This window comes from Gobio gobio (genome assembly GCF_949357685.1).
Source record: "Gobio gobio genome assembly, chromosome: 15".
NCBI classification, from domain to species: Eukaryota; Metazoa; Chordata; class Actinopteri; order Cypriniformes; family Gobionidae; genus Gobio; species Gobio gobio.
In genome coordinates, this window is record NC_137108.1 from 45,529,044 (window position 1) to 45,556,091 (window position 27,048).

General features: G+C 38.1%; 1 protein-coding gene across 3 annotated transcripts in view; it reads left to right on the plus strand.

Annotated features, from left to right (window-relative positions):
• Positions 1-27,048, plus strand: part of cdk14 (cyclin dependent kinase 14) — a 252,733-nt gene that overhangs the window by 130,817 nt on the left and 94,868 nt on the right. For all 3 annotated transcript variants that reach the window (XM_079837693.1, XM_079837694.1, XM_079837695.1), the window contains 3 exons: positions 3,805-3,928; positions 15,113-15,233; positions 25,387-25,480. In XM_079837693.1, the coding sequence (XP_079693819.1) occupies positions 3,805-3,928; positions 15,113-15,233; positions 25,387-25,480 (339 nt within the window). The remainder of the gene's footprint in view (positions 1-3,804; positions 3,929-15,112; positions 15,234-25,386; positions 25,481-27,048) is intronic.

Genomic DNA, 27,048 nt, shown 5'->3' on the forward strand with positions numbered 1-27,048 from the left:
TTTGGCATTTTTTGAATTTCAGAAAACACCATTTAGTATGTTTTAGTGTGAGGACACAGATGTCGTCATAAGCCATGTTTACGTTTTAATACTCATGTCATTATACACATTTGTGTCCTCATAAACCATTTACATGAACATACACACACTAACAGCAGGCCCTGACAGGAGGAGGACAGAGTAAAGGTACACAGGACCTACAATTTCCACACTTTTATTAGCCCCGGATCCAGTGGACCCGAACATCCTGTGTGTAATATAAATGTGTAGGGGGGTGTACAGTGTGTGGTCATTGAAAATGTGTTCTGATATATATTCCTCACAGAAAATGAGCCAAGGCCAATGAGTCTCAGTTTGAAAAAATAATTAAAGGGGCTATATGCGTTTTCTGAAATTTAAACTTGCGACTGACACCTGTGGCCAAAAAACAGAACTGCTCTTATTTTCTGCTCGCTCTCGCAGCGGTGGTGACGTCACATCCGCAGACAGCGCGGGAAAAAAACGACCCGACAGAAAATAGGAAAAATAGGATACAGGCTTATAGGTGCAGTATGCTCATCAGGAGATGTTTGAGTCATAAATGGTAAAATAAAAAGGCTATTGTTATGTTTATTTTGGGGAAAAAGTTGCAAATAGCCCCTTTAATCGTATCATTTTGCTTTTGAAAAAAAATGAAAACGGGTCCAACAGACCCGAACACCATACAAGGGTTAATATACTTTTTTAATATAATAATTAAAATACCAATATTTTTTAACAGCAACTATTATTAGTACATTTTTTATGTTTTTTACAGTACAGTCGTATTTTTATTTCATGGTAATTTGTTTCATGTTTATAATTTAATTAAATATATTTTAACAACATTATTATTTCTATTATTGTTTTCAGGTTTTTTTGTCATCCGTCTGTGCATCTGATCGCTTAGTAAAGTAATTAGTACTAGTGACACGTGAGATAGTTGAGGATCATAATCAAAAGCCAATATGAGCTCATATGTTAATGTGGAATTATTGATGAAGTCTTAAGATGGATTATCAGTCAGATATGGAGATTTGGCTGTACGTATGATAAATTACACTCGTTCTCACAGCAATAATGTAATTACGGTTTTCCCAGAAATGAAAAGTCTGTTGTAATGGCGAACGCCCTTGAACGGTCTGTAGTATTAATACTCATCACATGGGTGTAGCTCCTGGCAATGTCTCCGCTTTCCAGTTCAATCAGAGCCGGCCTTGAGATTGGATCTTTATTTCAAGGCTGCATTGAAGGAACAAGCTCTGTTTACATGGCTAGTCTTCAAACGTTCAGGTTTTATTAGGATTCTTGGCTGCAAACATCGTACTTAAAATGTACATGAAACTTTAACTCTGATCGTTCTGTAGTGCAAGCGCTGCTCTTTCCTTCAGGTCTGTATCTGTTAGCGGAGGACTGTCGATACTCCAGGTGGAGCGGCAGGCGTGTATTGATCTGGCTTTCATTCTGCAGATTAGGCTCTCTGCGTTCCTGCTCTTCTCGGCTCAAAGATGACCCTCCTTTTATCCTGTTATGTTTCTTCGTCTTCCTTTATGTGCCTTTATCTCTGTCCTGCGGATGATTCTCTCTCGTCCTGTATATCTGACTAGAGGCACTCAAGGAAAATCTCTCTCTCTCTCTCTCTCTCTCTCTCTCTCTCTCTCTCTCTCTCTCTCTCTCTCTCTCTCTCTCTCTCTCTCTCTCTCTCTCTCTCTCTCTCTCTCTCTCTTTCTCTCTTTATATATATATATATATATATATATATATATATATATATATATATATATATATATATATATATATATATATATATATATATATATATATATATATATATATATATATATATATATATATATATATATATATATATATATATATATATATATATATGAGAGAGAGTTGGCCCACCCTTTGCAGCTATAACAGCTTCAACTCTTCTGGGAAGGCTTTCCACAAGGTTTAGGAGTGTGAGTGAGGTCAGGCACTGATGTTGGACGAGAAGGCCTGGTTGAGGTGCAGGCCAGTCAAGTTCCAACACCCCAAACTCGCTCATCCATGTCTTTATGGACATTGTTTTGTGCACTGGTGCGCAGTCACATTGGAGCAGGAAGGGGCCGTCCCCAAACTGTTCCCACAAAGTTGGGAGCATGAAATTGTCCAACGTGTCTTGATATGCTGAAGCATTAAGAGTTCCATTCACTGAAACTAAGGGGCCAAGCCCAACCCCTGAAAAACAACCCAACACCATAATCACCCCTCCACCAAACTTTACACTTGGCACATTGCATTCAGGCAAGTGCATTGTCCATCAGATTTCCAGACAGAGAAGCGTGATTGGTCACTCCAAAGAACACGTCTCCGCTGCTTTAGAGTCCAGTGGTGGCGTGCTTTACACCACTGCATCCGATGCTTTGCATTGCACTTGGTGATGTAAGGCTTGGATGAGCTGCTCGGCCATGGAAACCCATTCCATGAAGTGCTACACACTGTTCTTGAGCTCATCTGAAGGCCACACGAAGTTTGGAGGTCTGTAGCTATTGACTCTGCAGAAAGTTGGCAACTTCTGCACACTGTGTGTGTGCCTCAGCATGCGCTGACCCCGCTCTGTGATTTTACGTGGCCTACCACTTTGTTCCCAATTGCTTCCACTTTGTTATAACACCACTAACAGTTGACATGGAATATTTAGTAGTGAGGAAATATTCCGAATGGACTTATTGCACAGGTGACAACCTATCATGCTACCACGCTTGAGTTCACTGAGCTCCTGAGAGCGACACATTCTTTCACAAATGTTTGTAGAAGTGTCTGCATGCCTAGTGCTTGATTTTATACACCTGCGGCCATGGAAGTATTAATATTAACAAACTATAAATATAAAAGGGATTTGTTTGTCAATGTTGTATACCAATGATTCTGTGTTTGCTTTTCCTCTTGTTTACAAGCCTTTCCTCACTCCTGTAGATCAATCTGTATGGAATATAATGTTAATGTGATGGTGGGATGTTTCTATTGAAGTGAGGAGTTAAACGCTCCCTCGATGGCCGTTTGACACGAGATGCTGAAGAATCCCTGTATTGTTAAACATTTTCTCTGCAGACTCCTAATGAGCAGCAGCGTCTTCAGAAAGGCTTTTTGCTCCACATGAGTAAACATGAGCGTATGAAAAATGCCTCATTCTGACCCCGATGACTCCAGATGCCAGATAAACCGTTCTCTGATTGGACTCCGCGCTTCCGTGCTTTGCCTAATTGGCCGAGACGTTGATAGTTTTGGTTGATGGAGAGGCATTTGAATCTCTTCAAGGCAGAAAACAGGCCGCTCTTGCTCTTTTCAGATTGATGTGAGGCTTTGTGAGTGAAGGCCGTGGTTGTGTTCGGCTCAGATGTGTTTTGTGTATCGATTGTTCACGGCCTTCTATCAGGCTCTTTCTTTTGTGGATTGATTTGAGGAGATTCGCTGGTCTTCATCAATACTCCATACCAACCATGTGAAGGTTGATCTTCTAGCTGTTAGATTATGTATTGATGCTGCTGAATAAAATTAAATGATATAAAAGCACAACATACATAGGGATTGCTTTATATGAGGAAGAATAAATAAAACCCTTAGATGGAGAAGCGGTGTGTAACATTGACTGGACCCTGTTTACTTCAATTGACGCATGTGATGTGATGGATCCTGATGATTTGGGTTTTAAATTATATATCGATTCGCGGGTGTCGTAGATGAAACCGTGTGTAGGTGATTCGTGATGCTTACACATGAACTGATTTGTTTCCACAGCTGTTCCTGTTTCAGTTATTGAGGGGTCTGTCTTACATCCATCAGCGCTACATCCTTCACCGGGACCTGAAACCACAGAACCTGCTCATCGGCGACACAGGCGAGCTCAAACTGGCCGACTTTGGTAAGATATTCCCTGCGGTATATGCATGTATGTATATACTGTATATATTCATATATGTATGTATTTATATTAAATATAAAAGAAAATTAATTATATTTAACAAATATTTAACATATTAAATACATAAATATTAATATGTAGTCCAATAACTATATATATTTTTTATATTTTGTTTATTTTTTTATACATTTTTCATTAGTCCTGTATATCAATATTTCTGTCAGAGATTAGTTTAAACCATTTATATTTGATTTAAATTAAACAAATAAAGTGTTAATATTTAATAAAGAAATATAAATAAATCATATTGAAATGTATTTATGTGAATGACATCCATTGTCCTGTGAACCACCAAGATGTCTCTCATTTGTAGTTTTTAATCGCATTTTAAACGCTTAAAGAGAAAATTTAAACTTAAATCTCAGTATTTTGATTATTTTTACACATCTGAATTTTCGTGTATTTGCACAGAAATAACTTTTAACTTGTAATTTGGTTTTTCAATCAGAGTTAATGTCATTTCATCCAAACCAGAATTGATGTCTGGTAAATTTAAATACAATGCAAGTAAAAATCTAGTTCAAATAATGAAGACATGCACAATTCATTCAGAAGTCTCATTAAACATGTATTTTGTTATGATCTTTCTTCTGTTATTGAACATGTTGTTGTGGTTGTTCTGCTCTTCCTGGATATTATGTGATTTACATAATGGGTGCATATCAATCTTTTCATTGAGGCAGTTAATGTTCAGACTGCGTTTACAGTCCAGACTGATTCTCTACAATAGATAATGTACAACGACTGGTATTTTTGCTTTTGTTTCTTTAATTTAGCGTCAATTTGGTACCATAGTATCAGTGTTCTTGTGTGTGTGTGTGTGGGTGTGTGTGTGTCTAACCCCTCCTTGTCGTGGCACCATATGTCCAGTCTCCTTTCGTGATGGCATTATGGGTAGACACAGACCACTGCATTGACTGCTTTGAGAGCAAACAGGCCTGTTATGAGTCTGAAGTAATAAAGAGACACAAGACACACATGCTTCACTAGCAGTATAACATCCTGCAGAAGAGCGAAGTCTGAGAAGATTGAGCTGGAACAGCAGTATGGAGACATGCTGACCTCTGACTGATAGTTTAACTGCTTATAGTTCACCTTCAAAATCACAATAACTCAGCAGAGACTGTCTATTACTCCCATAAAGTATTGTCTCCCTATTCTCTCAAACCACTTGGAATTTTTGCATGAAACCTTTTTTATTATAAAATTATATATATATATATATATATATATATATATATATATATATATATATATATATATATATATATATATATATATATATATATATATATATATATATATATAATTTTAAACACAATATACACGTTTATTAAGATTAGTTGTTTTTATAATTTTTTAATAAGTTTAAGTTTATTATACTAGTTTCAGTAATATTTGTATTTATTAAAATATACATTTTCTATTGATTTTAAACTGGAATATAGTTTATATATACACACATTATATAAAACTGTATTTTATGTTTATTGCTAAATATTATATTTCAAATAAATATATAGTATTAATTTTTTAATGTTTTACAATACAATATTGTAATATTCTACAATATTTGACATTGTTTTACATTGTAGGGAGTATTATATATACTATATATTTATTCTACAATAGTAATATAATATAACAGTAGTTTTTTACTGTAGCATACTTTTATTATTTACAGTGCTTAATTGGCTTTATTTAAGGACACTTTTTTTTACCACATAATTTTCAGTTTTTTGCTTCAAATCAAATGTTGGAGCTTAAGAACGTTTTTGCAATCCTTATGGAGAAAATAAACAGGAAAAACGCTTCAGTAACCAAAACGGCTGCACACAGCTGTCACTGTTGGGCTCTTTTGTAAGAAGTAAAACTCCTGCGACTGACCGGATTCTGAGAGAAATGGAGGATAGCTGGTCAAAGCAATCTTTCACAACAAAACAAAATGTGAACGAAAGAAAACCAAAACATGGCGAGAACATGGGCGAGACAGACAGACAGCTTGACCAACAGATTGCTTCTCAGATACCTGGTGGGACGTTGTTTCTTCCACTCAATTAGGGCCGGAGTGATTCAAGCGAGAATCTCAGCCCTGCCAAAATCAGTGTATTTTTGGTGGCTCAGTGGCCTCAAACAGCTGCTGAAGAGGCATTTGGACCGGCGGGCCGCAGCATATGGTCCCTTTCTCCGCCCGGGCGGTTCAGCACAAACGCCGGCTCGCGGCTCAGCCAGTGTCCTCAGCGGGGTCATTAGGAGCCGATCTGTCACCGGTGGCCCCGCCTGTCCTCCACAAGTGTGCAGCAACATGAATCTAGTGTTCCCCCATTATAAGACTTCATCATCTGCAGGGAAAGACGACACTCGCTAGACGAGATGTGAGGTCACTGTCGATTTAAGGCAAGACGCTACAAGAAAAGCCATTGTTTCTTCAAGCAGTGGTCAATTGTGGGCTATTTGGCTTCCATAGCATGCCTTCTTTTAGATTAGTGGAAAGAAAACATCCAAAACACACATTTAAGTGTTTATTTTATTGCACTTTATCTGCTTGCGTGTGTAGATTTCAATGACAGTACATATCTTTAAAAGCAGAGTTTTTTCTCAGAAATGTCCACTTCAGCAGCTTTACATACACCACACTTTACAGTTTTATTCATATCTATATTCTGAAGGTTTGTTCATACATCATTCGCCTGATTTATATAAGCTTTATTCCTAAAAACATGAAAACGTGTATATTTTCTGTCTGATTACAGTATTTTCTGATTTATGGAGTGATAAAAGGAGAGATCCAAAATCCCCTCTTTAAAAACCTTAAACTCTAATATGTTGAACAAAATCAAATGACTTTAATGTTCAGATTTAGGTTTTGTAAATGTGTGCAAATGAGTGCATATTTAATTAGATAATTCGCCATTTGCATATTTAAACATAATATTTCATAAAATTAAATATATAACTAAGAAATATATATATATATATATATATATATATATATATATATATATATATATATATATATATATATATATATATATATATATATATATATATATTTATATATATAAATACATAATTGTAAGTTTATTGTGTGTATATATATATATATATATATATATATATATATATATATATATATATATATATATATATATATATATATATATATATATATATATATATATATATATATATATATATATATATATATATATATATATATATATATATATATATATATATATATATATTATTTATGTTTTATTTTATTTTTTAAATATATAATCAGGGATAATCAGTTTTACTGGTTCACACCAGACGCGAATGACATGGCGCGAATCGCCCGAGTTGAAAAATCGGAACCTTGGCGGATATTCGCACCGCGTTAAAAATTTTCAAATAGGCACTCTTTTTATAAATAAACACCAGATTTGAGCTTTAAACTAACTACGGTACATTATCACCTGAAAAAGTCTTAAAACTACATTTTGTCACACATTAACAGTAGATTTTAACAAAAAAAACGTGTAAACACAGCCCATGTCAGCCATTTCTCAACGAGACGAGCTGGCTGGCAGAAGCCCCTCCCATGGCGCGAATTCGTGTCTGTTGTGAAGTGAATTTCATGCGCGAATGAAGCGAGTAAACTCAAAATGTTCAAGCGTCCCAACGTCATTCGCGTCCGGTGTGAACGCCACATTAAAGAAAAAAATAAATTGATGACTAACTATAATGTAATAATAGTCCAATCAGTTTAAGTAACAGTAATTTTATCAAATTTATTTTTTGCTAAAATAGTAAAATAGACATGTTTATTGCAAAATATGCAGAGTAGTTAAAGTGTGTGGGAGATGCAGTGCTTTATGGGAACAGACAGACACTCTTGAGCACTTTTGCTGTGATTTTCAGTTTCCAAATCATGTGCCATTTTGGAAGCGCTTAAACTTGTGTTTTCCACATGAGCACCACAGAGTCGACAAACTGTTTGCAGGAGCGTGTTCAAACACCCTCTCGTGTGTGTTTGTGGTGGACCGAACATCTGCTGACTGCAGTACAGAGGAAGAGTTGGGTCTGAGTTCAGGAATCCACTCACTGTTCCCCCGCGTGTCGTTATATGGGATGTGGTACAGGGGAGCAGATGGGCCCCAGCGGCCCCGTGAGATGAATCAGATTCTGGACCAGCTCCTACAGAGACTGTGATGAAACCGAGCTCTTAAATAAATACCCAGATCTGTGTTTAACGTGTGCTGACCTGCGATTGCTGTAAGACGAGGACAAGACAAGAGCAGGATGTGAGGAGCTACCATAAAATAACAAAATATAAAAGATAATTGTCACTTTTACCTCAAAATGACATCTTTTTTTCACACTTAAACATTTACAACTTGCAATTTTGACATTTCTTTCTCCCAGTTTGGAGTTTATATCTTGCAGTTCTGAATTTTTTCTATAATTGCAAGTTTTTATCTTACAGTTCTGAATTTTACCCCAGAATTTTCAATTCTGACTTTTTTTCCCCTCTTAATTGTTTCCTCGTTTATATCTTTGCAAGTGTACATCTCGCAGTTCTGACTTTTTTTCTGAGTTTATATAGAAAAACTTCTGAATTGTGAGATAAAAATTATCTTTTTTCTGTTGTGGAAACAATCTTCCATAAGGAGTTGTGAGTTTTAGTTTGATCTCAGACATTCTTTTTTTGTGCTGAATGAATATAAAGTTTATCGTAGTCCTGATGGTATACACTGCTTTAGACGTGCCTAATGGGAATTGTGAATCCTCCATTTTCTTGCTGAGCTCCATCATTTAATCGATTTCAGAGGGTCGTTGTTCTCGTCCCTCAGAGATTAACTTTGAATATATATATATATATATATACACTCACCTAAAGGATTATTAGGAACACCTGTTCAATTTCTCATTAATGCAATTATCTAATCAACCAATCACATGGCAGTTGCTTCAATGCATTTAGGGGTGTGGTTCTGGTCAAGACAATCTCCTGAACTCCAAACTGAATGTCAGAATGGGAAAGAAAGGTGATTTAAGCAATTTTGAGCGTGGCATGGTTGTTGGTGCCAGACGGGCCGGTCTGAGTATTTCACAATCTGCTCCGTTACTGGGATTTTCACGCACAACCATTTCTAGGGTTTACAAAGAATGGTGTGAAAAGGGAAAAACATCCAGCAGGGCTCCAGACTAACTTTTTTCACTAGGAGCACAGTGGCCCCCAACTGAAAATTTTAGGGGCACAACCAGAAAATTTAGGGGCGCACCCGTAAATCAACATGCTAACCAAATCTACTAATTTCCACTGTATTACTAATAGGGATCGGTATCGTTAAGGTTTTAAGTTTTAATGGTATTACTACTCTTACCGTTACATGCTTATCGATCCGGTACTTTAACGGTATTCTTATCAGTTATTTTTATTATACTGTATATATATTTTTTAATGAAAAAAAAAAACATAATTAAGAACATAATTAACATGGCTTTATAACCTGAAAAGTAAAATATCTATAGCAAAAGAAACAGCAATGTTTGAACAAAAATATAAAACATCTATTTGTAAATGGACCAGTGTGCAGGCATTCGGAAGGTCTGCTAACATTAATATTACTTAGAAAGAACAAATCTACAAAGAAATCTAATAAAGTAATGAAATGTAAAATAACACTGCATAGTTTTCACTGTATAAATTGATAGATTAATGCTTATAACAGCTAAAGTTATTCATTCAAGAGATGTGAATATTTTCTATTTGCCTTTTGTTTGTTTTGAATTAATGGCTCAATCGTCAGCAGGTTTATTAGACGATGCCCCTTTAAGACCGACTGCAGAGCTAATAACATCATATTCTCCTATTTCTCCAAACTATTTACGCCCATTTAAAGGTGGGGTAGGTAAGTCTGATCTAAAACACTTTTGTCCAAATTTGTTTAAACTGTCTTTATATGTCAATACATAATTAAAATTTAAGTACTCTGAAAAAGAGAGTAAAAAAATTTGAGTGACTCTAGACTTTTTAATCTGCAATAAACACCGCTCATTATTTTCGTTCGGGACGAATCAAGTGATTGGCTTGGGCGACTGTCACTCTCTCTCGCTACCATGGCTACTGCCGCTTTTGCTCCAGGATCTGCCCACATGCGCGCGCTCCAGTGTTGCCAAGTCGGGCTACTTCAAAAACTGTTGCCGCGGGCTGTTTTTCATGTCCGCGGGTTGAAGCAACCCCAATAATGTGATGTTTTGCCCCGGGATTTGCGAATTTTAGCAGGCAGCCCTACCAAAAAGACACATATTTTACCCCCCAAATGCGATTTTTACCGGAGAAACACGATCGGGCTTGTTTTGGGCTAGTTTTCAGTAGCAATTGGGCGGATTTTGTTGTGAAAACCTGGCAACCCTGGCGCACCCGTTTGAGTTCAAGAGGCTGTATTTCTGCTGGACAGGTTATCTTTCATTTTGATTATACATTTTTTTGGTTTATGTTTTCATGAAGCATGTCTCACTAGCACACGTAGCTGCCTAATATAGCTAACATAACATTACTTAGCATAAAGTTACAATGTTATACACCTAGCGAGCCATTAGTAGAGATGATAAATACTCAATATGCTTAGCTCAAGTTGATCGCTGTCGTGTTGAATTTCGCAAAATGTAACTTTAGATAACAAAATGCATGTGTAAAAGCTAGTACACCGTACTACCTTTAAGATATAAACGGTTAAAATAACTACTCTCCAATTCGGTAATTTTGACACAGGCTATTTGTTTTTTGTTTGATGGTTTAGACGCGAACACAAAGCCTAAAATATAAAGTGCAATTTTGTCGGTCCATTTCGCAGCACACACACATAAGCCGCCTTGAAGTTGGAAACAGCGTCTCTTGCGCGGATTATTGTGCATTTAATAGCTCTTTATTATCAAACACATTGCGCAGTTTAGCAACAGTAGAGACTGCAGTTTACAGCAATCTCTGATTCTGACGTTAAGTTTAGGTTTAGGGAGAAATGACGGCGCAAGGGTGTGAAGGGAAGGATGTTGCGCTCGACGGAACACTGCTATAGGAATATTTTTACCTAATATCATCTTTTTATAATTCCTGGAAGCCGAAATCGAAAATAAAATTATTTTAATATCACAGCACATCCCTAAAGTTTAAGCAGACTAAACTTTTGTTTAGTTCTTTTGGCCATCGTCATCATTAAGCTGACTGTGGTGTTGTGTTCGCTGTAGCTCGCTCGCTTTCTCTCTCTTCTGGATTGCGAATGGCAAAAATGCATCACGGACAAATGGTTTAATATTATCTCATATAGAAACGCCTGGCAAAGATAGATTTTGCCAGATATAACGTCTATCAATTATAAATAGTAAGTGTATTTTCTTAATTTCTCCAGTACTGACAGCAGGCAAATTTACTGGTCGCACATGTGCGACTGGATGTAAAATTCAGTCGCACACTCACAAATTTTAGTCGCAAAATGCGACCATTTCGTCGCAGTCTGGAGCCCTGTCCAGTATGCGGCAGTCCTGTGGGCGAAAATGCCTTGTTGATGCTAGAGGTCAGAGGAGAATGGGCCGACTGATTCAAGCTGATAGAAGAGCAACTTTGACTGAAATAACCACTCGTTACAACCGAGGTATGCAGCAAAGCATTTGTGAAGCCACAACACGCACAACCTTGAGGCGGATGGGTTACAACAGTACCACTCATCTCCACTACAAATAGGAAAAAGAGGCTATAATTTACACAAGCTCACCAAAATTGGACAGTTGAAGACTGGAAAAATGTTGCCTGGTCTGATGAGTCTCGATTTCTGTTGAGACATTCAGATGGTAGAGTCAGAATTTGGCGTAAACAGAATGAGAACATGGATCCATCATGCCTTGTTACCACTGTGCAGGCTGGTGGTGGTGGTGTAATGGTGTGGGGGATGTTTTCTTGGCACACTTTAGGCCCCTTAGTGCCAATTGGGCAGCGTTTAAATGCCACAGCCTACCTGAGCATTGTTTCTGACCATGTCCATCCCTTTATGACCACCATGTACCCATCCTCTGATGGCTACTTCCAGCAGGATAATGCACCATGTCACAAAGCTCGAATCATTTCAAATTGGTTTCTTGAACATGACAATGAGTTCACTGTACTAAAATGGCCCCCACAGTCACCAGATCTCAACCCAATAGAGCATCTTTGGGATGTGGTGGAACAGGAGCTTCGTGCCCTGGATGTGCATCCCACAAATCTCCATCAACTGCAAGATGCTATCCTATCACTATGGGCCAACATTTCTAAAGAATGCTTTCAGCACCTTGTTGAATCAATGCCACATAGAATTAAGGCAGTTCTGAAGGCGAAAGGGGGTCAAACACAGTATTAGTATGTGTTCCTAATAATCCTTTAGGTGAGTGTATATATACACAAATCAGGCATAACATTATCTCTTCATCACGGCACCTGTTAATGAGTGGGATATATTAGGCAGCAAGTGAACATTTTGTCCTCAAAGTTGATGTGTTAGAAGCAGGAAAAATGGGCAAGCGTAAGAATTTGAGCGCGTTTGACAAGGGCCAAATGCGTATGGAGCTGCATAGCCGCAGACCAGTCAGGATGCCCATGCTGACCCCTGTCCACCGCCGAAAGCACCAACAGTGGGAAGAAGATTTACTGCTAAGATCTTGGTGCAAAAGGGGGACCAACACCAATGCCTGATTGGTGTATACAGTATATATGCATGTGTATGAAGTTTTGCAAAGAACGTCAATACATTCAATACATTCATACTCATTTCAAGGATGTACTGATTGAGTATATTGAGATGTAGATATATCGTGATAATAAGGGAATACTCATAATATTATATACAGTTGATTTTCTGTGTGAATTCATGGTTAAACTGTAAAATCACCTTCTATGCTTTGCATGACCGTATTAAGAGGTGCAGTGAAGCCTTGATGTAAGGTATGGGGCCAGATCTGCATGTGTGCACACTAAAACACACACAATCGCATCTCCAGGTTGTTTTGATAAAGCAGGTATTGACATGCATCCATTCTGACGGCTCATTCACTTCATTAACATCTTGATAAAGGAGTTAATCAATTTTGCATATGAAAAAGGTGACGCTAATGGGCAGTGTCTGTCATCAGCGCTGGATTCGATCACACCGCGCATAAATTACCTGCCAAACAATCTGTAATTGCAGCCCAGAAATGTCTGAAAATGACGCCACCGTAATGAAACGCCTCCCGATCATCTCCGCCACAGCAGACATGTGACACTGGAGGTATTGAATATGCCTTCATTACATTTTTCATATTTTGATCATAGTCTGCATTGATGGATGTGTAGATGAGACGGGGCGTTTAATCACAACACAACAGTGTTTAGATTGACTGACCCACTTTTGTCTGTGGTGTGTTATAGTGGATTAAATCCCTGTTCATTTAGATATTTATGTCAGTACAGATTTCATACAGATGCTTGTGTATGCAAAGTCTAAACTAAAACAGAAGCTTATTTCTATATAATGTATAGAGCTTTTATTTTGGGCAAATAAAAATGTGTGTTGCCTTTTTTTAGAGTGAAGCACAGTGTTCACTTGACTCTTCACTTCACTCTGAAACCGGTGGTGCAGATATTTATTTAATCAAGACATTATGATATGGATTTTATTTTGGCAAATCGTGCAACCTAAGTTCTGTTTTTTAAATATCATGATAGTTGTATATTTTCATAATATTATGCTTGTATATTTTTATATATGATGATAGCGTATTTTTTAGAATATTATACGTTTTCATATATGTTAGTATATCATAATAGTTGTATATTTATATATTATATTTGTATATATTAACATATTATGATAGTTACATTTGTCATTTTTTTGTGTATGTTAATGTAAGTGGTTGTATATTTTTATAATATTATATTTTTATATATGTCAAAATTATTAATTGATTAATTGCATCTAACGTAAAGGTTTGTTTATATAATATATTTTTTAGAATATCATTTTATCTGAATATTTTTATAAATGTTAATATATCATGGTAGTTGTATATTTTTATAATATTATTTATATATACTGTGTGTGTGTGTGTGTATATATATATATTTTTTTTCATAAAACACTGTATCATGAAGTACTTGCGTGTAGTTCACTCTGAAACCGGTAGCGCTCATATAATTATTTAAATCACAGCCTGCGTGATTTGACAATCACACTAAGCCATCTCGCGCAGCCATAATTCTTCCTAATTTTCTTCCTAACTTCCCAATTCTTAATTTTTTCCTCTCTTCATCTTCTTTCCTATCGCTTGTGGTTGCCTCCTCATCTCTTTCCGTCCATCCTCGTGGCGTCACGTCACTCTGAGACAGTGAGCGATGTATAATTTACTCAGCTTGACCCTCGACCCCCTCTGGAGACCCGCAGAGTTCCTGAGCGGCAGGCGGGCGGCTGAGCTCTTTGAACCGGTGGACACGCAGGCCTTCGTTGCGTGACGCTCCCTCGATCTCCTTCAGCCGGCGTTCATAGTTAATGTCAGCTCGACCGCTGCGTTGCCATGACGACCGCCTCAGGACCAGGAAAGGACGTCCTCCCTCCTCCACGATTGCCTTCATCATCTCTGACCTCGCTGACCTCTCATCCGCTCCTCCTCGCTTTCTCACTCCCCCATCAATTAGACGCACAGATGCGGGTTGCGCTTCCACCCGGGTGACTATTACTCTCCAGTTTAGTGTAATGATGATTAGAGGCTCCGTCGGTGTGTTAACCTAAATCATGGCCTCTCACTCTCTCCGACGCAGCCCTTTGTTTAGCTGCAGGATTATTGACTGCAAATTATACTGGCGTGAAGCCTTGGCTGTTATTTCCGTCCTGCTTTAAACGCCCCCTCGCTGAGCAGCTCTCCAAATACAGGAAGTCAAGTGTGTTTAAGTGAAACGGGTTAATTAAGCACGCCTCTGCACCTGGGGAGGACGGCTCGGTTCATCACATCTCCTGTGAACTGTTACAGAGCTGTGATCTACTTCACATTTAGGCATTGCTTTTATCCAAAGCGATGCGTTTTTAAACTTCTGTCCCCTAAGTAATGATAATGTGTGTGTGTTTTCTGCAGGTCTGGCACGTGCAAAGTCGGTCCCCAGCCACACGTACTCTAATGAGGTGGTGACTCTCTGGTATCGTCCTCCAGACGTGCTGCTCGGCTCCACTGACTACTCCACCTGTCTGGACATGTGGTGAGGCGTGATCTTCTCTGCTCCTCCATAACGTGTCTGCATCAGTATCACATTCACAACTACATCCTGTGCTCCATATTCTTCTAGTTATTTCAATTATTTGATACATTTACTAGCAATTTCTGAGTTTGTTTCAAAGGAAATCCTACACCAGTTTTCATAGGCCACATTTCTGCTGTTAAGCAAATCAATATGACAAAAAAAAATTTTTTTAGTGTGATTATTATTATTAAATAAAGATACTGGTAACACTTTATTTTACAGTGTCCTTGTTACATATGTTACATGTACTTACCATCGCAATAACAGTAAATTATGCATAATTATATGCAACTAACCCTCAACCAAACCCTAATCGTAACTCTATAGTAAGTACATGTAGTTAATTAATATTACTCAGTACTTATTTGAGTAAGTACAATGTAACTACGTCACCTTAAAATAAAGTGTAACCTATTGTTAAGGTTGGGTATCGAGTTCGATACTTTTTAGGTACCGACCGAATTGCCTCAATACTATCGAGTATCGTAAAAGGTCTTGTTGTTCGATGCCAAATTTCGATATCTGAGGGGTTAATCTCGTCAATAGCATGCAGCATGATTGGCTGTGGTGGAAAAAACATTAGTTTACTGCGGTTACGCCCAGGCTCATACGTGAGGCTTAGTGTGTAACCCCATCTGCGGCGCATTACGGCTCCGACGCGGCCACCGGAGCTGATCGCGTCCACTCAGGTCAATGCTTCTGTTTATACCAGCCGTGCTGCGGCACAAGGACAGAACAAAACCTCGCCGGAGCTGTGATGCGCTGCAGACGTATACAGTGTAAATAGGGGGTAAGCGTCCCAACCCACATAGATGTAAAGGAAAAGATACAAAATTGTGGCTACATTTCACCAGGCTCGATGCCAATAGTGCTAAATGCAATATTCACGACAAGATAATTGCTGCTAAGACCGACAACACAACAAATCTGAAGCACTTGACAGTAGGACTGCGCAAAATATCGAAATTATCGAAATATCGCAAATGTACATATCGCAATATGCATATCGCAAGGGCACGCAATATCTGAAGGATTTTAATAGGCTACTTCAACATTGTGAAAATTGTACGTTTTAGGTTGATTCATATAGCAGAGAATGGACTGAGCACACGACTGTTACTTATGTGACTTGCTTGACGTTAAAAAGAGTTATTAAATGCAATAACTTGCGAAAAACAACTCCTTTGCACTGTTTGCAGTCTCGTGCTGTCTGACACACACCGAAACGTGCGCACAAGCCGTTCTTTTTTTCGTGTCTTGTTACACACTCGAACTGTCAAATACACACACAGTTATGTCAAAATGGCTGTCTTGATGTGTATTCATGTAGACACAGTCGGTTATGCTTTAAGTGAAAGATATCAGTTGGGGAAAGAAATAGATTTTACACAATTAAAGCAAAATCGTATCGCATATCGAATATCGCATTATTTAACAAGGATATCGCATATCGCATTTTGCTTCAATATCGCACAGCCCTACTTGACAGTGCATGGAATAAACTAAAGAGCAGAACGTTTCTCCATATTCGACTGCAAGAAGAACTGCAGCGCATCACATAAATGATCCGAAATTCAGCATATATACTTTCCTCACAGACATGAGAAATAGGCCTATAGAAAGCTTGAAATATCTACGTTACGAAAACAAATACTTTGATTATGTAATCCAAATGAAAGGTGCATATCCCTCTATAGGTGCGCGCGCACGTGTGGCGAGTCCGCATCGTCAACTTCATCTTTGCAGCCAACACGACTCAGAAAACACCACTAGTTTATTAATAAACAATTAAAATGAATGTCTCCTTGCTATTTTTACATTTATAAACATTAGGCGACTTTTGCTAGTGCGTTGCGGCAAGCTTTTATGCGCTTGAATGTGAGGCATATATTCCGCCCCCCCAGTACCCATTATGAGTCTTTGAGTCTGTCAAAAAAGTCAACAAAAAAAATAAAACCAAAGTCTTTTTGAGGTAATGTAATTTTGTTAAAACAGAAAAATACATTTAGTATCGGAAAAAGTATCGTTCAGGAACTTATATGGAAATCAAGGTATTGTATCATTATCGATATCGAAAATACCAAGCCCTACCTACTGTACTATATTATATAAAAACTCAAATAATAAAAATAATTTTATTTTAGTGTAGAATTACAATACTAATATCTCTTAATTTTCAAACTGTAACCCATCAAGCTTTTATTTTCTTTTTATATTTGTTATTATTTTATATTTATTTAATTATATCCCAGCCTGCATGTTTAGACAAAGTCACTGAGCCACATCGCAGTATTGCTATTATTTTAAAATATTGTGCAGCACAATTACGTTTCCTTTTGTTTATTCTTACCTTTGTTTTCTGGTTGTATCCTCATCTCTTTCTACAATTTTTGTATATTTTATGATGTTAATATATTTCTATATTCATTATTCATGTTAAAATATAATAGTTAAATCATTTTTAGATTATGTTTGTATACGTTTTATATATATTAATATATTGTGATAGTTTAGGTGTATGTATTTTTTTAGACACAAATATTATTATATTTGTACACACTCACTGGCCACTTTATTAGGTATTTCTTGCTAGTACCTTCATACTATCCATAAAATCAACAAAGCTGGAAACATTCCTCAGAGATTTTGGTCCATATTGACATGATAGAATCACACAGTAAATGCAGATTTTTCGGCTGCACATCCCAAAGCTGCTCTATTGGATTGGGATCTGTGACTGTGGAGGCCTTTTGAGTCTAGTGAACGCATTGTCATGTTCAAGAAACCAGTTTTAGATGATTTGAGCTTTGTGCATTATTCTGTTGGAAGTAGCCATCAAAAGATGGGATGTACTTTGTTCGCAACAATACTCAGGTCGTCTGTGGCGTTTATATGAAGCTCATTTGGTACTAAGGGGCCCAAGGTGTGCCAAGAAAATATATAACAGCCCATTACACCACCAGCATGTGCAGTGCCTGATCCGCTGATACAAGGCAGGATGGATCCATGCTTTCATGTTGTTTACGCCAGATTCTGTCCCTGCCATCTGAATGTCACAGCATAAATCCAGACTCATCACACCAGCCAACGTTTTGCAATCTTCTAATGTCCAGTTTTGGTGAGCCCGTATAAATTGTAGCCTCCAGTTTGCTGTTCTTATCTGACAGGAGTTGCACCCGGTGTGTCTTCTGCTGTTGTAGCTTGTCAAGGTTGAACGTGTTGTGCGTTCAGAGATGCTCTTCTGCAGACCTTGGTTGTAACGATTTGAGTTACTATTGCCTTTCTATCAGCTGGAACCAGTCTGGACATTTTCAACAAGGCATTTTTGCCTGCCACTCACTGGATATTTTCTCTTTTTCGGACCATTCTCTATAACCTCTAGAGATGGTTGTGCGTGAAAATCCCAGTAGATCAGCAGTTTCTGAAATACTCAGATAAGCCCGTCTGGCACCAACAACCATGCCACGTTCAAAGTCACTTAAATCGCCTTTCATCCCCTTTCTGATGCTCAGTTTGAACTGTCTACATTCCTAAATGCATTGAGTTGCTGCCATGTGATTGGCTGATTAGTAACGAGCACTTAAAAAGTGGCCGGTGAGTGGTATGTTATAGGTATATTTTCTTATATTTGTTAAAATATGATGATAGTTGCATGTTTTTGTGATATTTGTATATTTTCAAAACTATATCCTGTGTTCTTTCCGTTCTTTCCATCACAGAAGGTCTCTTCTTCTTCTCTTTGTGTCTTTAGACTGTAGTTGTTGTTTTTCTTATCATCTTATCTCTCTCATCCTCATAACCCCTTTCTGCCCCGTGTGTGAATCGATGCTGAGAGCAGTGGAGCGTGTGCAGTGTTTTCCTCTCTTGAGTGGCAGTTACACAGATGCTGCACAAATCAACAGTCATTAGAATCACAGCCAATGTGTGTGTGTGTGTGTGTGTGTGTGTGTGTGTGTGCGTGTGTGTGTGTGTGTGTGTGTGTGTGTGTGTGTGTGTGTGTGTGTGTGTGTGTGTGTGTGTGTGTGTGTGTGTGTGTGCTGCATTGGACCAGCTCCGTCCCAGTCCAGCAGACCTTTCACACTCGTGTTTTCGTGTCTCAGCAAGTGGATGAGCAAAATGTCACTCAAATGTCACAAAAATGTCACGTAATCTTGAAAGTGAAACTGATATCCTCTTGGTTATTGAGTTTAAATGATATCCTGAAATATGATATAAATTATATTTTAGGGGGGGAAATCTTGAACAAGTGTGAAATTATGTGGATTTGCAATTTCAGTCTGGTGCTACGGAGAGCGTGATAACACTAGAATAATAATCAATAATGTAATGAAACTTAACATGGATATGCACGGATGTGGTCCTGGATAAAATCTGTCATATGTCAAAATTTGCATAAAGAATTAAAATCATAAATCATATTCAAATAAGGCAAGAATCAAACCTTAATTTAAAACTCAGCTTCCTGTGGTGCATAGTAATGTGCTTAACAACCACTCGCCATAACAAGCAGATTACATATAAAAGTTACAGATTAAATGCACATTATACATTTGATATAACTGTGATATTATATCAACAGACCTTCATTGTGTTATTAACTATAAGGGAAGACACCAGAGGTGAATAGAGTAAAAATGTTAGCTTGTAGATATCGTTACACTTTTCCCAATGAATTAATCACAGTACATTAAAGGGTTAGTTCACCCAAAAATGAATAATCTGTCATTAAAAGCAAATATTAATGCCTCATTCTGCATGACCATATTGTACATCCCTTAATCATACAATGTAGGCAGGTTTATAATCAATGAGATCCCAAATGTGAGGTTGGGAGGCATGGCCCTTCGAGAAAATGTTGATTTCTATGATCTACATATGTGCATTTTAAAATGTTCTGAATGCCCAAAAAAATTTGATAACAATAGCTTGAAAACCATGTCAGTGGGTCATACGACCGATAAAGTTTTTCCATTTTTGTCAGTGAAGAAAGTAAACATATGTTTAACTGATATGTATATGTTTATTTACTGAAGGCTAACAAGAAAGCTAGGTAGCCTCACTAAATGTCTTAAATTTATTCACAATATGCACACATTCATTACAAATCTTATGCCCAATACAGGCTGAAAAAAGTGGAGCTTTTTTATTTACTGAGAGCTATTATTAAATTACACATGGAATTATTAAATTTACAATATGCACACATTTATTACTAATATTACTTTGTTAATATTTCTTGTTTGTTAATTAAATTATAAATTACATTACATAGGCCTATTTCAAATCAAAATGGCAAAATTAGACAAAAGTTTATTAATTTGGCTGAATATTTTTGTTATTTGTTTAACATTTCTGACTTAAAGAAGCAGCTGTCAAATATGAAATGTTTAGTTTAGCTACATATCTCGCACGTGACGTTGAGTCCTGCTGCTAAAATTCGCTCTCAGCCTCAGCAGCTTCTGTGTGAACATAAAGCTTGCCTACTCTGATTTGATTGGTTTTTCTCAAATATTTTGACATTGACGAACGTTGATAGACCAATGAGGCTCAGATCAACGCACACACCTCTGCTTCTGGCGTGAGCTCTATTCGCCGCCACAGCGGATTGAAGAACACACTGATTAACGCAGATTAAAAGACGTAACGAAGTCGAAGCCTCCCGCCAGTTTCATATGTTTGAAAGGTTAAAGTCCCTGGAAAGGCAATTCTGAGATTTGTTTCTAAACACATTATAAATGTTAGAAATGTATTGCTGAAACACATTACGAAGACTGTGGACTATGAAGTACTGAATTCAGAAGTTAGACCGTTAAACAGTTTTTCACCGTTGCTGTGGTCAGGATTTTCTGGGTGGGGCTAAAACGGTGGCTCGATGACGCACTGGAGCCCCCGAGCCTGGCTCCTCCCCTAACACGATCATAACTAGAGCACATTCGCATCAGTTCGATCGCGAGTTACTGTTAGTACTGTTAGTTACTATAGTCAACAACTTACATAACAGCTTACAAAACAAAAACGATGAAGAGGTGGATTAATTTTGTGAACAGCAACCTTGATGGAGAGCTGAGGATCATCACCGACACCTACCTCTGCAGTGACTTTACACCGGATCGTTTTACAAACTTTCACCGGAGACAACTGGGATTCACTGATAATCCGCTGCAGAACCGACTATCCCCCGCCCAGGCCTTCATCCTCCTGTCCCGCCGACATCTGGTGCGTCGTCCAGATCATAGACGCTCGTGATCAGTGAGTGTTGTCTTGTGTGCTACTGCCGCTTTCCCGCGAGTGGGCGTGGTTTCGGCGCCGACAGCGGACACACACCCAGCGTTTGAGAGCAGAGAATGCTGCTCATTTTTTCAGGTTTTTGATAAGCTATTTTATGTACTTCCCGGATTTTTTTATGATTCAAATTTGGCTGGGTGGTTAATAACACATTTATCTGTGGTGTGAGGGACTCAGAACACATGTTTAGTTTTGACTTTACAGGGACTTTAATCACACATTTTTTTAGGGGCGCTGGACAGAAGTTTAGGGGCGGCTGAAGCCCCCCTAAAAAGGGCCTAGTGATGCCCATGAATGGGTGAATGTGAGGCAATATGTGAAGCGCTTTGGATGGCCATGTGTCTGTTGAAGCGCTAAATAAATGCAGTCCATTTACCATTTGAACATAAATGTGTGCCGGCAGTGTGTGTACACAATCACCCCATGTTAAGAATCCACCCACTACTTTTTAAAATCTCTATAAATCATAAGCAGTGTCTCATAATAAGCCGATTGCAGTATGCAATATGACATTGCTTGGGCCCACCCACGACGGCTGACAGACTCTGCTCTATTAGCATAGCTCCGCCCCTAAATGAGCTGTACACAGTTCGTCATGTTTATTTCCTCGCCAGAGCATTTAACATCAGAGTTTAAGTAAGAAATGTATTCTTTTTAAAGATACTAAAGTTATTCAATCAAGAGCAGTGAGTGATTTTCTGTTCTTCTTTTGTTTGATTCATATTAACAGCATATAGAGCAGTAGGTTCTGTATTTTACGCTGCTATCACTTTAATACACAGATCTAATATACACATGTGATTTTTTTTCTCTACTGTTCACAGACATAGCCAAACGTGTTTATGTGATATTTGTGTTTTTGATATAACCTTGTGTTTATTTGAAAGTTTAAGTGCAATAAGATAATATATAGGATTTATATATAGGAAGACGGTACACTTTCGACACTCGATTACTTATGAATGGGAGAAAGTGCAATGCCCAATATGGTGAATAAGCCCCACCTTCTAAATGAAGGAAACAGGCAGTGTTCTAAGACTCTGGTTTAGGAGTGAATAATGCAATTTTTTCTCACGATTCGATCGTTTAGAAACCAAATTTATGAGAAAGTTGTTGTCAGATTTCATTGGTAATTTCAAATATGAAATTTAATCGTAAGCTTGGCGAACAGTTTTGAAGAATTCGATTTTTCCGCCATTCAAAGAGATAGGAGCATGCCTGAGAGGCGTTTCAAAGATGGCCGCCGAGTGAAATGACTTGTCTTAAATGGACTTTGGCGCGGTCTGACATCCAGCTTTCTGTGCGCGTGCGTCGGATGTGTGCGCTCAGTTTAGACTGATATGGCTTTAAAACGCATGCAGATAATAAACGTTATGATGATGAAGAACAGCAATGTCACGTGAGCGTGACTGCGATAGAGATGATAATCAAAACCAAACAGATGTTTTAGTTTTTGGCAGAGAATCTGAGGCATGAGCTGTACAGGCTCCGCCCTCTTCTAGAAAGAGAGAGCGGGAGCAGCAGCTCATTTGCATTTAAAGATGCATGCACGAAAACAGTGTTTTTTCCCTTCCACTTAAAAAATGGACATTTACAACATGGTCTAAAAAATTATTGAGCTGAAACTTCAGGCATATTCTGGGGACACCTTAGACTTATCTTGTGTAAAGGGGCATAATAGTCCCCTTTAGTATTTAGACCACTTCTATTATTGATTGCTATCAGGATCTGAAGAGAGTTTCAACCAGTATAACAAAAAGTGTTTATGAAACAAATTGCCTTTAAATAAAGATTCGGAGTAATTGGCCCATATTTCGGTGGTGGTCGAGATGTCTACGGGTCTAAAGAGGTGGGCGGAGCTGCTGTCCTGTGAAATGAGCCGTGACCAGAGCTGCTCTCAGGACCGCAGCTGCAGCCACTGCTGCCAATTAAGAGAGGGAAACTGGGAGCAGGTGGTCCGCTCAGAAGGGCACTTTTCCACATGGCTGCTGGTAGACGCGCATGTGCGGGAGGTTTTCCCTGTCACACGTTCATGTCATGGATGCAGTAATGCATCAGTCAGGATGGGGATTAGCACAAGGTCGTCTCCGCCCGACTGCGAGGCTTCACGTCTATAAGCTGAAATCTTATCAGCCACCTGTCAGTCAGCTCGAGCCGCTCAAGAAAAATGTATATCACATCCACATTTTAAACCTGAGTGTGTTGAGGTGAGGGGTCTGACTACAACAGAGACGGATGGACTGATTCAGAAAAGACCAGTTGAGTTTTACATCTCACTGCTGGCGAGTTTGTGTGGCTCTTTCCCAATTTCTGTCAGAAGGATGCAGCCGTGCGCATTGGGCTAGAAAGTGTCAGGAAACAATTGCATGCTGACGAATTGAGCCCGACAGCCGATGAAACACACCAGCATGTGCCACACGCTCACTGCCTCTCATGGCCTTACAGAATATCATTTACACATATACACACTTTTTAAAGGGATAGTTCACCCAAAAATGAAAATGTTATGTTTATCTGCTTACCCCCTGGGCACCCAAGATATAGGTGACTTTGTTTCTTCAGTAGAACACAAATGAAGATTTTTAACTCCAACCGTTGCAGTCTGTCAGTCGTATAATGCATGTGAATGGTAATGAAATCGATGAGAGTAAAAAAACCATGCACAGACAAATCCATATTAAACCCTGCGGCTCGTGACGACACATTGATGTCTTAAGACACGAAACGATCGGTTTGTGCGAGAAACCGAATAGTATTTATATAATATTTTCCTCAAATTCACCACTATGTCCAACAGCCTTCAGCGCGCGATCACATGTCTTAAGACATCAATGTGTCGTCACGAGCCGCAGGGTTTAATATGGATTTCTCTGTGCATGGTTTTTTTACTCTCATAGATGCATGTTACCATTCACATGCATTATACGACTGACAGACTGCAACGGTTGGAGTTAAAAATCTTCATTTGTGTTCTACTGAAGAAACAAAGTCACCTCCGTATATCTTGGATGCCCTGGGGGTAAGCAGATAAACCAGATCATTTTTGGGTGAACTATCCCTTTAAAGGAACACGCCGACCTTTTGGGACTTTAGCTTATTCACCGTATCCCCCAGAGTTAGATCAGTCCATACATACCATTCTCATCTCCGTGCGTGCCATAACTCTGTCTGACACACCCACCGCTAGCCTAGCCTAGCTTAGCACAAAGACTGGAGGTATATGGCTCCAGCTAGCCTACTGCTCAATAAGTGACAAAATAACATTTTCCTATTTACATGTTGTGATGTGTATAGTTACATCATGTACTAAGACCGACGGAAAATTAAAAGTTGTGATTTTCTAGACCGATATGTCTAGGAACTATACTCTCATTCTCATGAATAAGCTAAAGTCCCTATAAGTCTGCGTGTTCCTTTAAAGCTCAGCATATTACATTATAATATAGCATATATAGCCATATGCAAATTATTTTCCCAGTACATCATTTTAATTGTCTCTCAGTGAGCAGGATGACTGATGGCTGAAATAATGCTGCTTTATCATAATGCTGTATACTTTAATGATATAGTAGCCTTGTGAGATGCACACTAAGTTTGCCTCTTTATTTTCTTTTTCTCAAAATTCACCCAAATATTGGTAAATAAGTTCAGACATCCTACTGGCCAAGTAGAAACAACGCTGATAAAAATCACAATATGGTCAAATATTGATTGATTCTTTTTTGTCCTTGCCAAATAATTTCTTGCTTTGTTTTGATCTCTTTCTTTCACTGTTTAATTTCTTTCTTTCTTTTTATAAGGAATAGTGTCAATGTTTGTTTTTCAGGGGTGTTGGATGCATCTTCGTGGAAATGATCCAGGGAGTGGCGGCATTCCCGGGCATGAAGGACATTCAGGATCAGCTGGAGAGGATATTTCTGGTAAGTGTCTCCTTTTCTCCTTTTCTCTCTGTATAGTGCCTTGGGTGCTGGCTGAAGAAAAATTTGCCCATGAATACAAAGATATGGGATGATAGATGTATATACACACATATACAAACTCTGGGAGGTCATGCATATTACATCTCATGAATTCTGTAATCATTTCAACTGTCATTTCCCATAATGTCCCGCTCTGATAATTGAACCAGAGAGTAATGGTTAGACACACTAAATTCATATTCACCCTCAGAGTCAGGTAAATAATTCATACAGACAATTACTGAGATGAATGGAGCGGGAGGCCAGGGGTTCATGGGTAAGACAGACGCCCGTAGGCCGTGAGGGTCAGCGGCCAAACATATTTACACAGGGGAATGACAGAACGAGGGAAAACTGGCTCTACCCATCGACCCGCCGCAGAGAAATTCAGCAGCCGTCTGCTCATGTGAGTGAAAACAAAGACACATCAGACTCTCTTTTGTTTGAGTGTACAGTACGACACACAAAAGTTTATCTGTTTAAGTCAAGTCACCTTTATTTATATAGCGCTTCAATACAGATTGTTTCAAAGCAGCTTTACAGTGATATCAGGAAAATGATGCATTTCAGCTGTTGTTCAGCAGAAGTCAGTTCAGTGTTGATTCAGTTCCGTTGTAAATATCATCAATAGTTATATTGGTTCTTTTCATCTGTAAAGCAGTTCGGCAAAAAGTGATGTCATCGTCCAGTCACAGTCATGTTCGGTTTTCATACAACAGTGTCAGTACAGTCTGATTGTTGAATATTAAGTGTCCCCAGTAATAGTTATAAGATAACTTGTAAATGTAATTTCTGACATTATTTACTCACCCTTATGTCGTTTGCTGTGAATGGAAAACAAAAATAGAATCAGAATCAGAAGGATGTATTTTGAGGCCACATTTAAAGGATCCTTTGAAATGGAACAGCCTTCCTCGCACCACTGTGACACATTCTGTCTTTGGGGGATACAGCTTCTGAATTGGGACACAGCTACTGTGTTCATGCACATTGCTCATTTTAACGTGTTTGTGTTTTTCACAGTTCATGATTAGGACCGTCACACTGCAATTTGTTACCTATATTTTACTTGATAGTTCTGAAGAATTCAAATATTCATTAAATAGATTTTATAAATGTAACTTTAAATTTATGCATTGTATTTTTGAGAGCAAAAATTAAAAATAATAATTTCCACTCCAGTGTTGGACAAAGTACTCAAATCAAGTACTTGAGTAAAAGCAAGGACACCCTAATAAAAAAAAAAACTCCAGTAAAACTATTAAGTACTCCTTTTCATATTTTTTTTTTTATTATGGTTACCGTGCTTTTACTCAAGTACTTGATTTGAGTACTTTGTCCAAGACTGGAGTGGAAATTATTATTTTTAGTTTTTGCTCTCACAAATACAATGCATAAATTTAAAATTACATTTATAAGGTAAACCCCTTATCCGCCCCTTGGGTCATTTTGAACCGAAATTCATTTTTGAAAAAAATATAAAACAAAAATTGACTGGATCCAAGGAGTTTATGTGGTTAAAATAAATA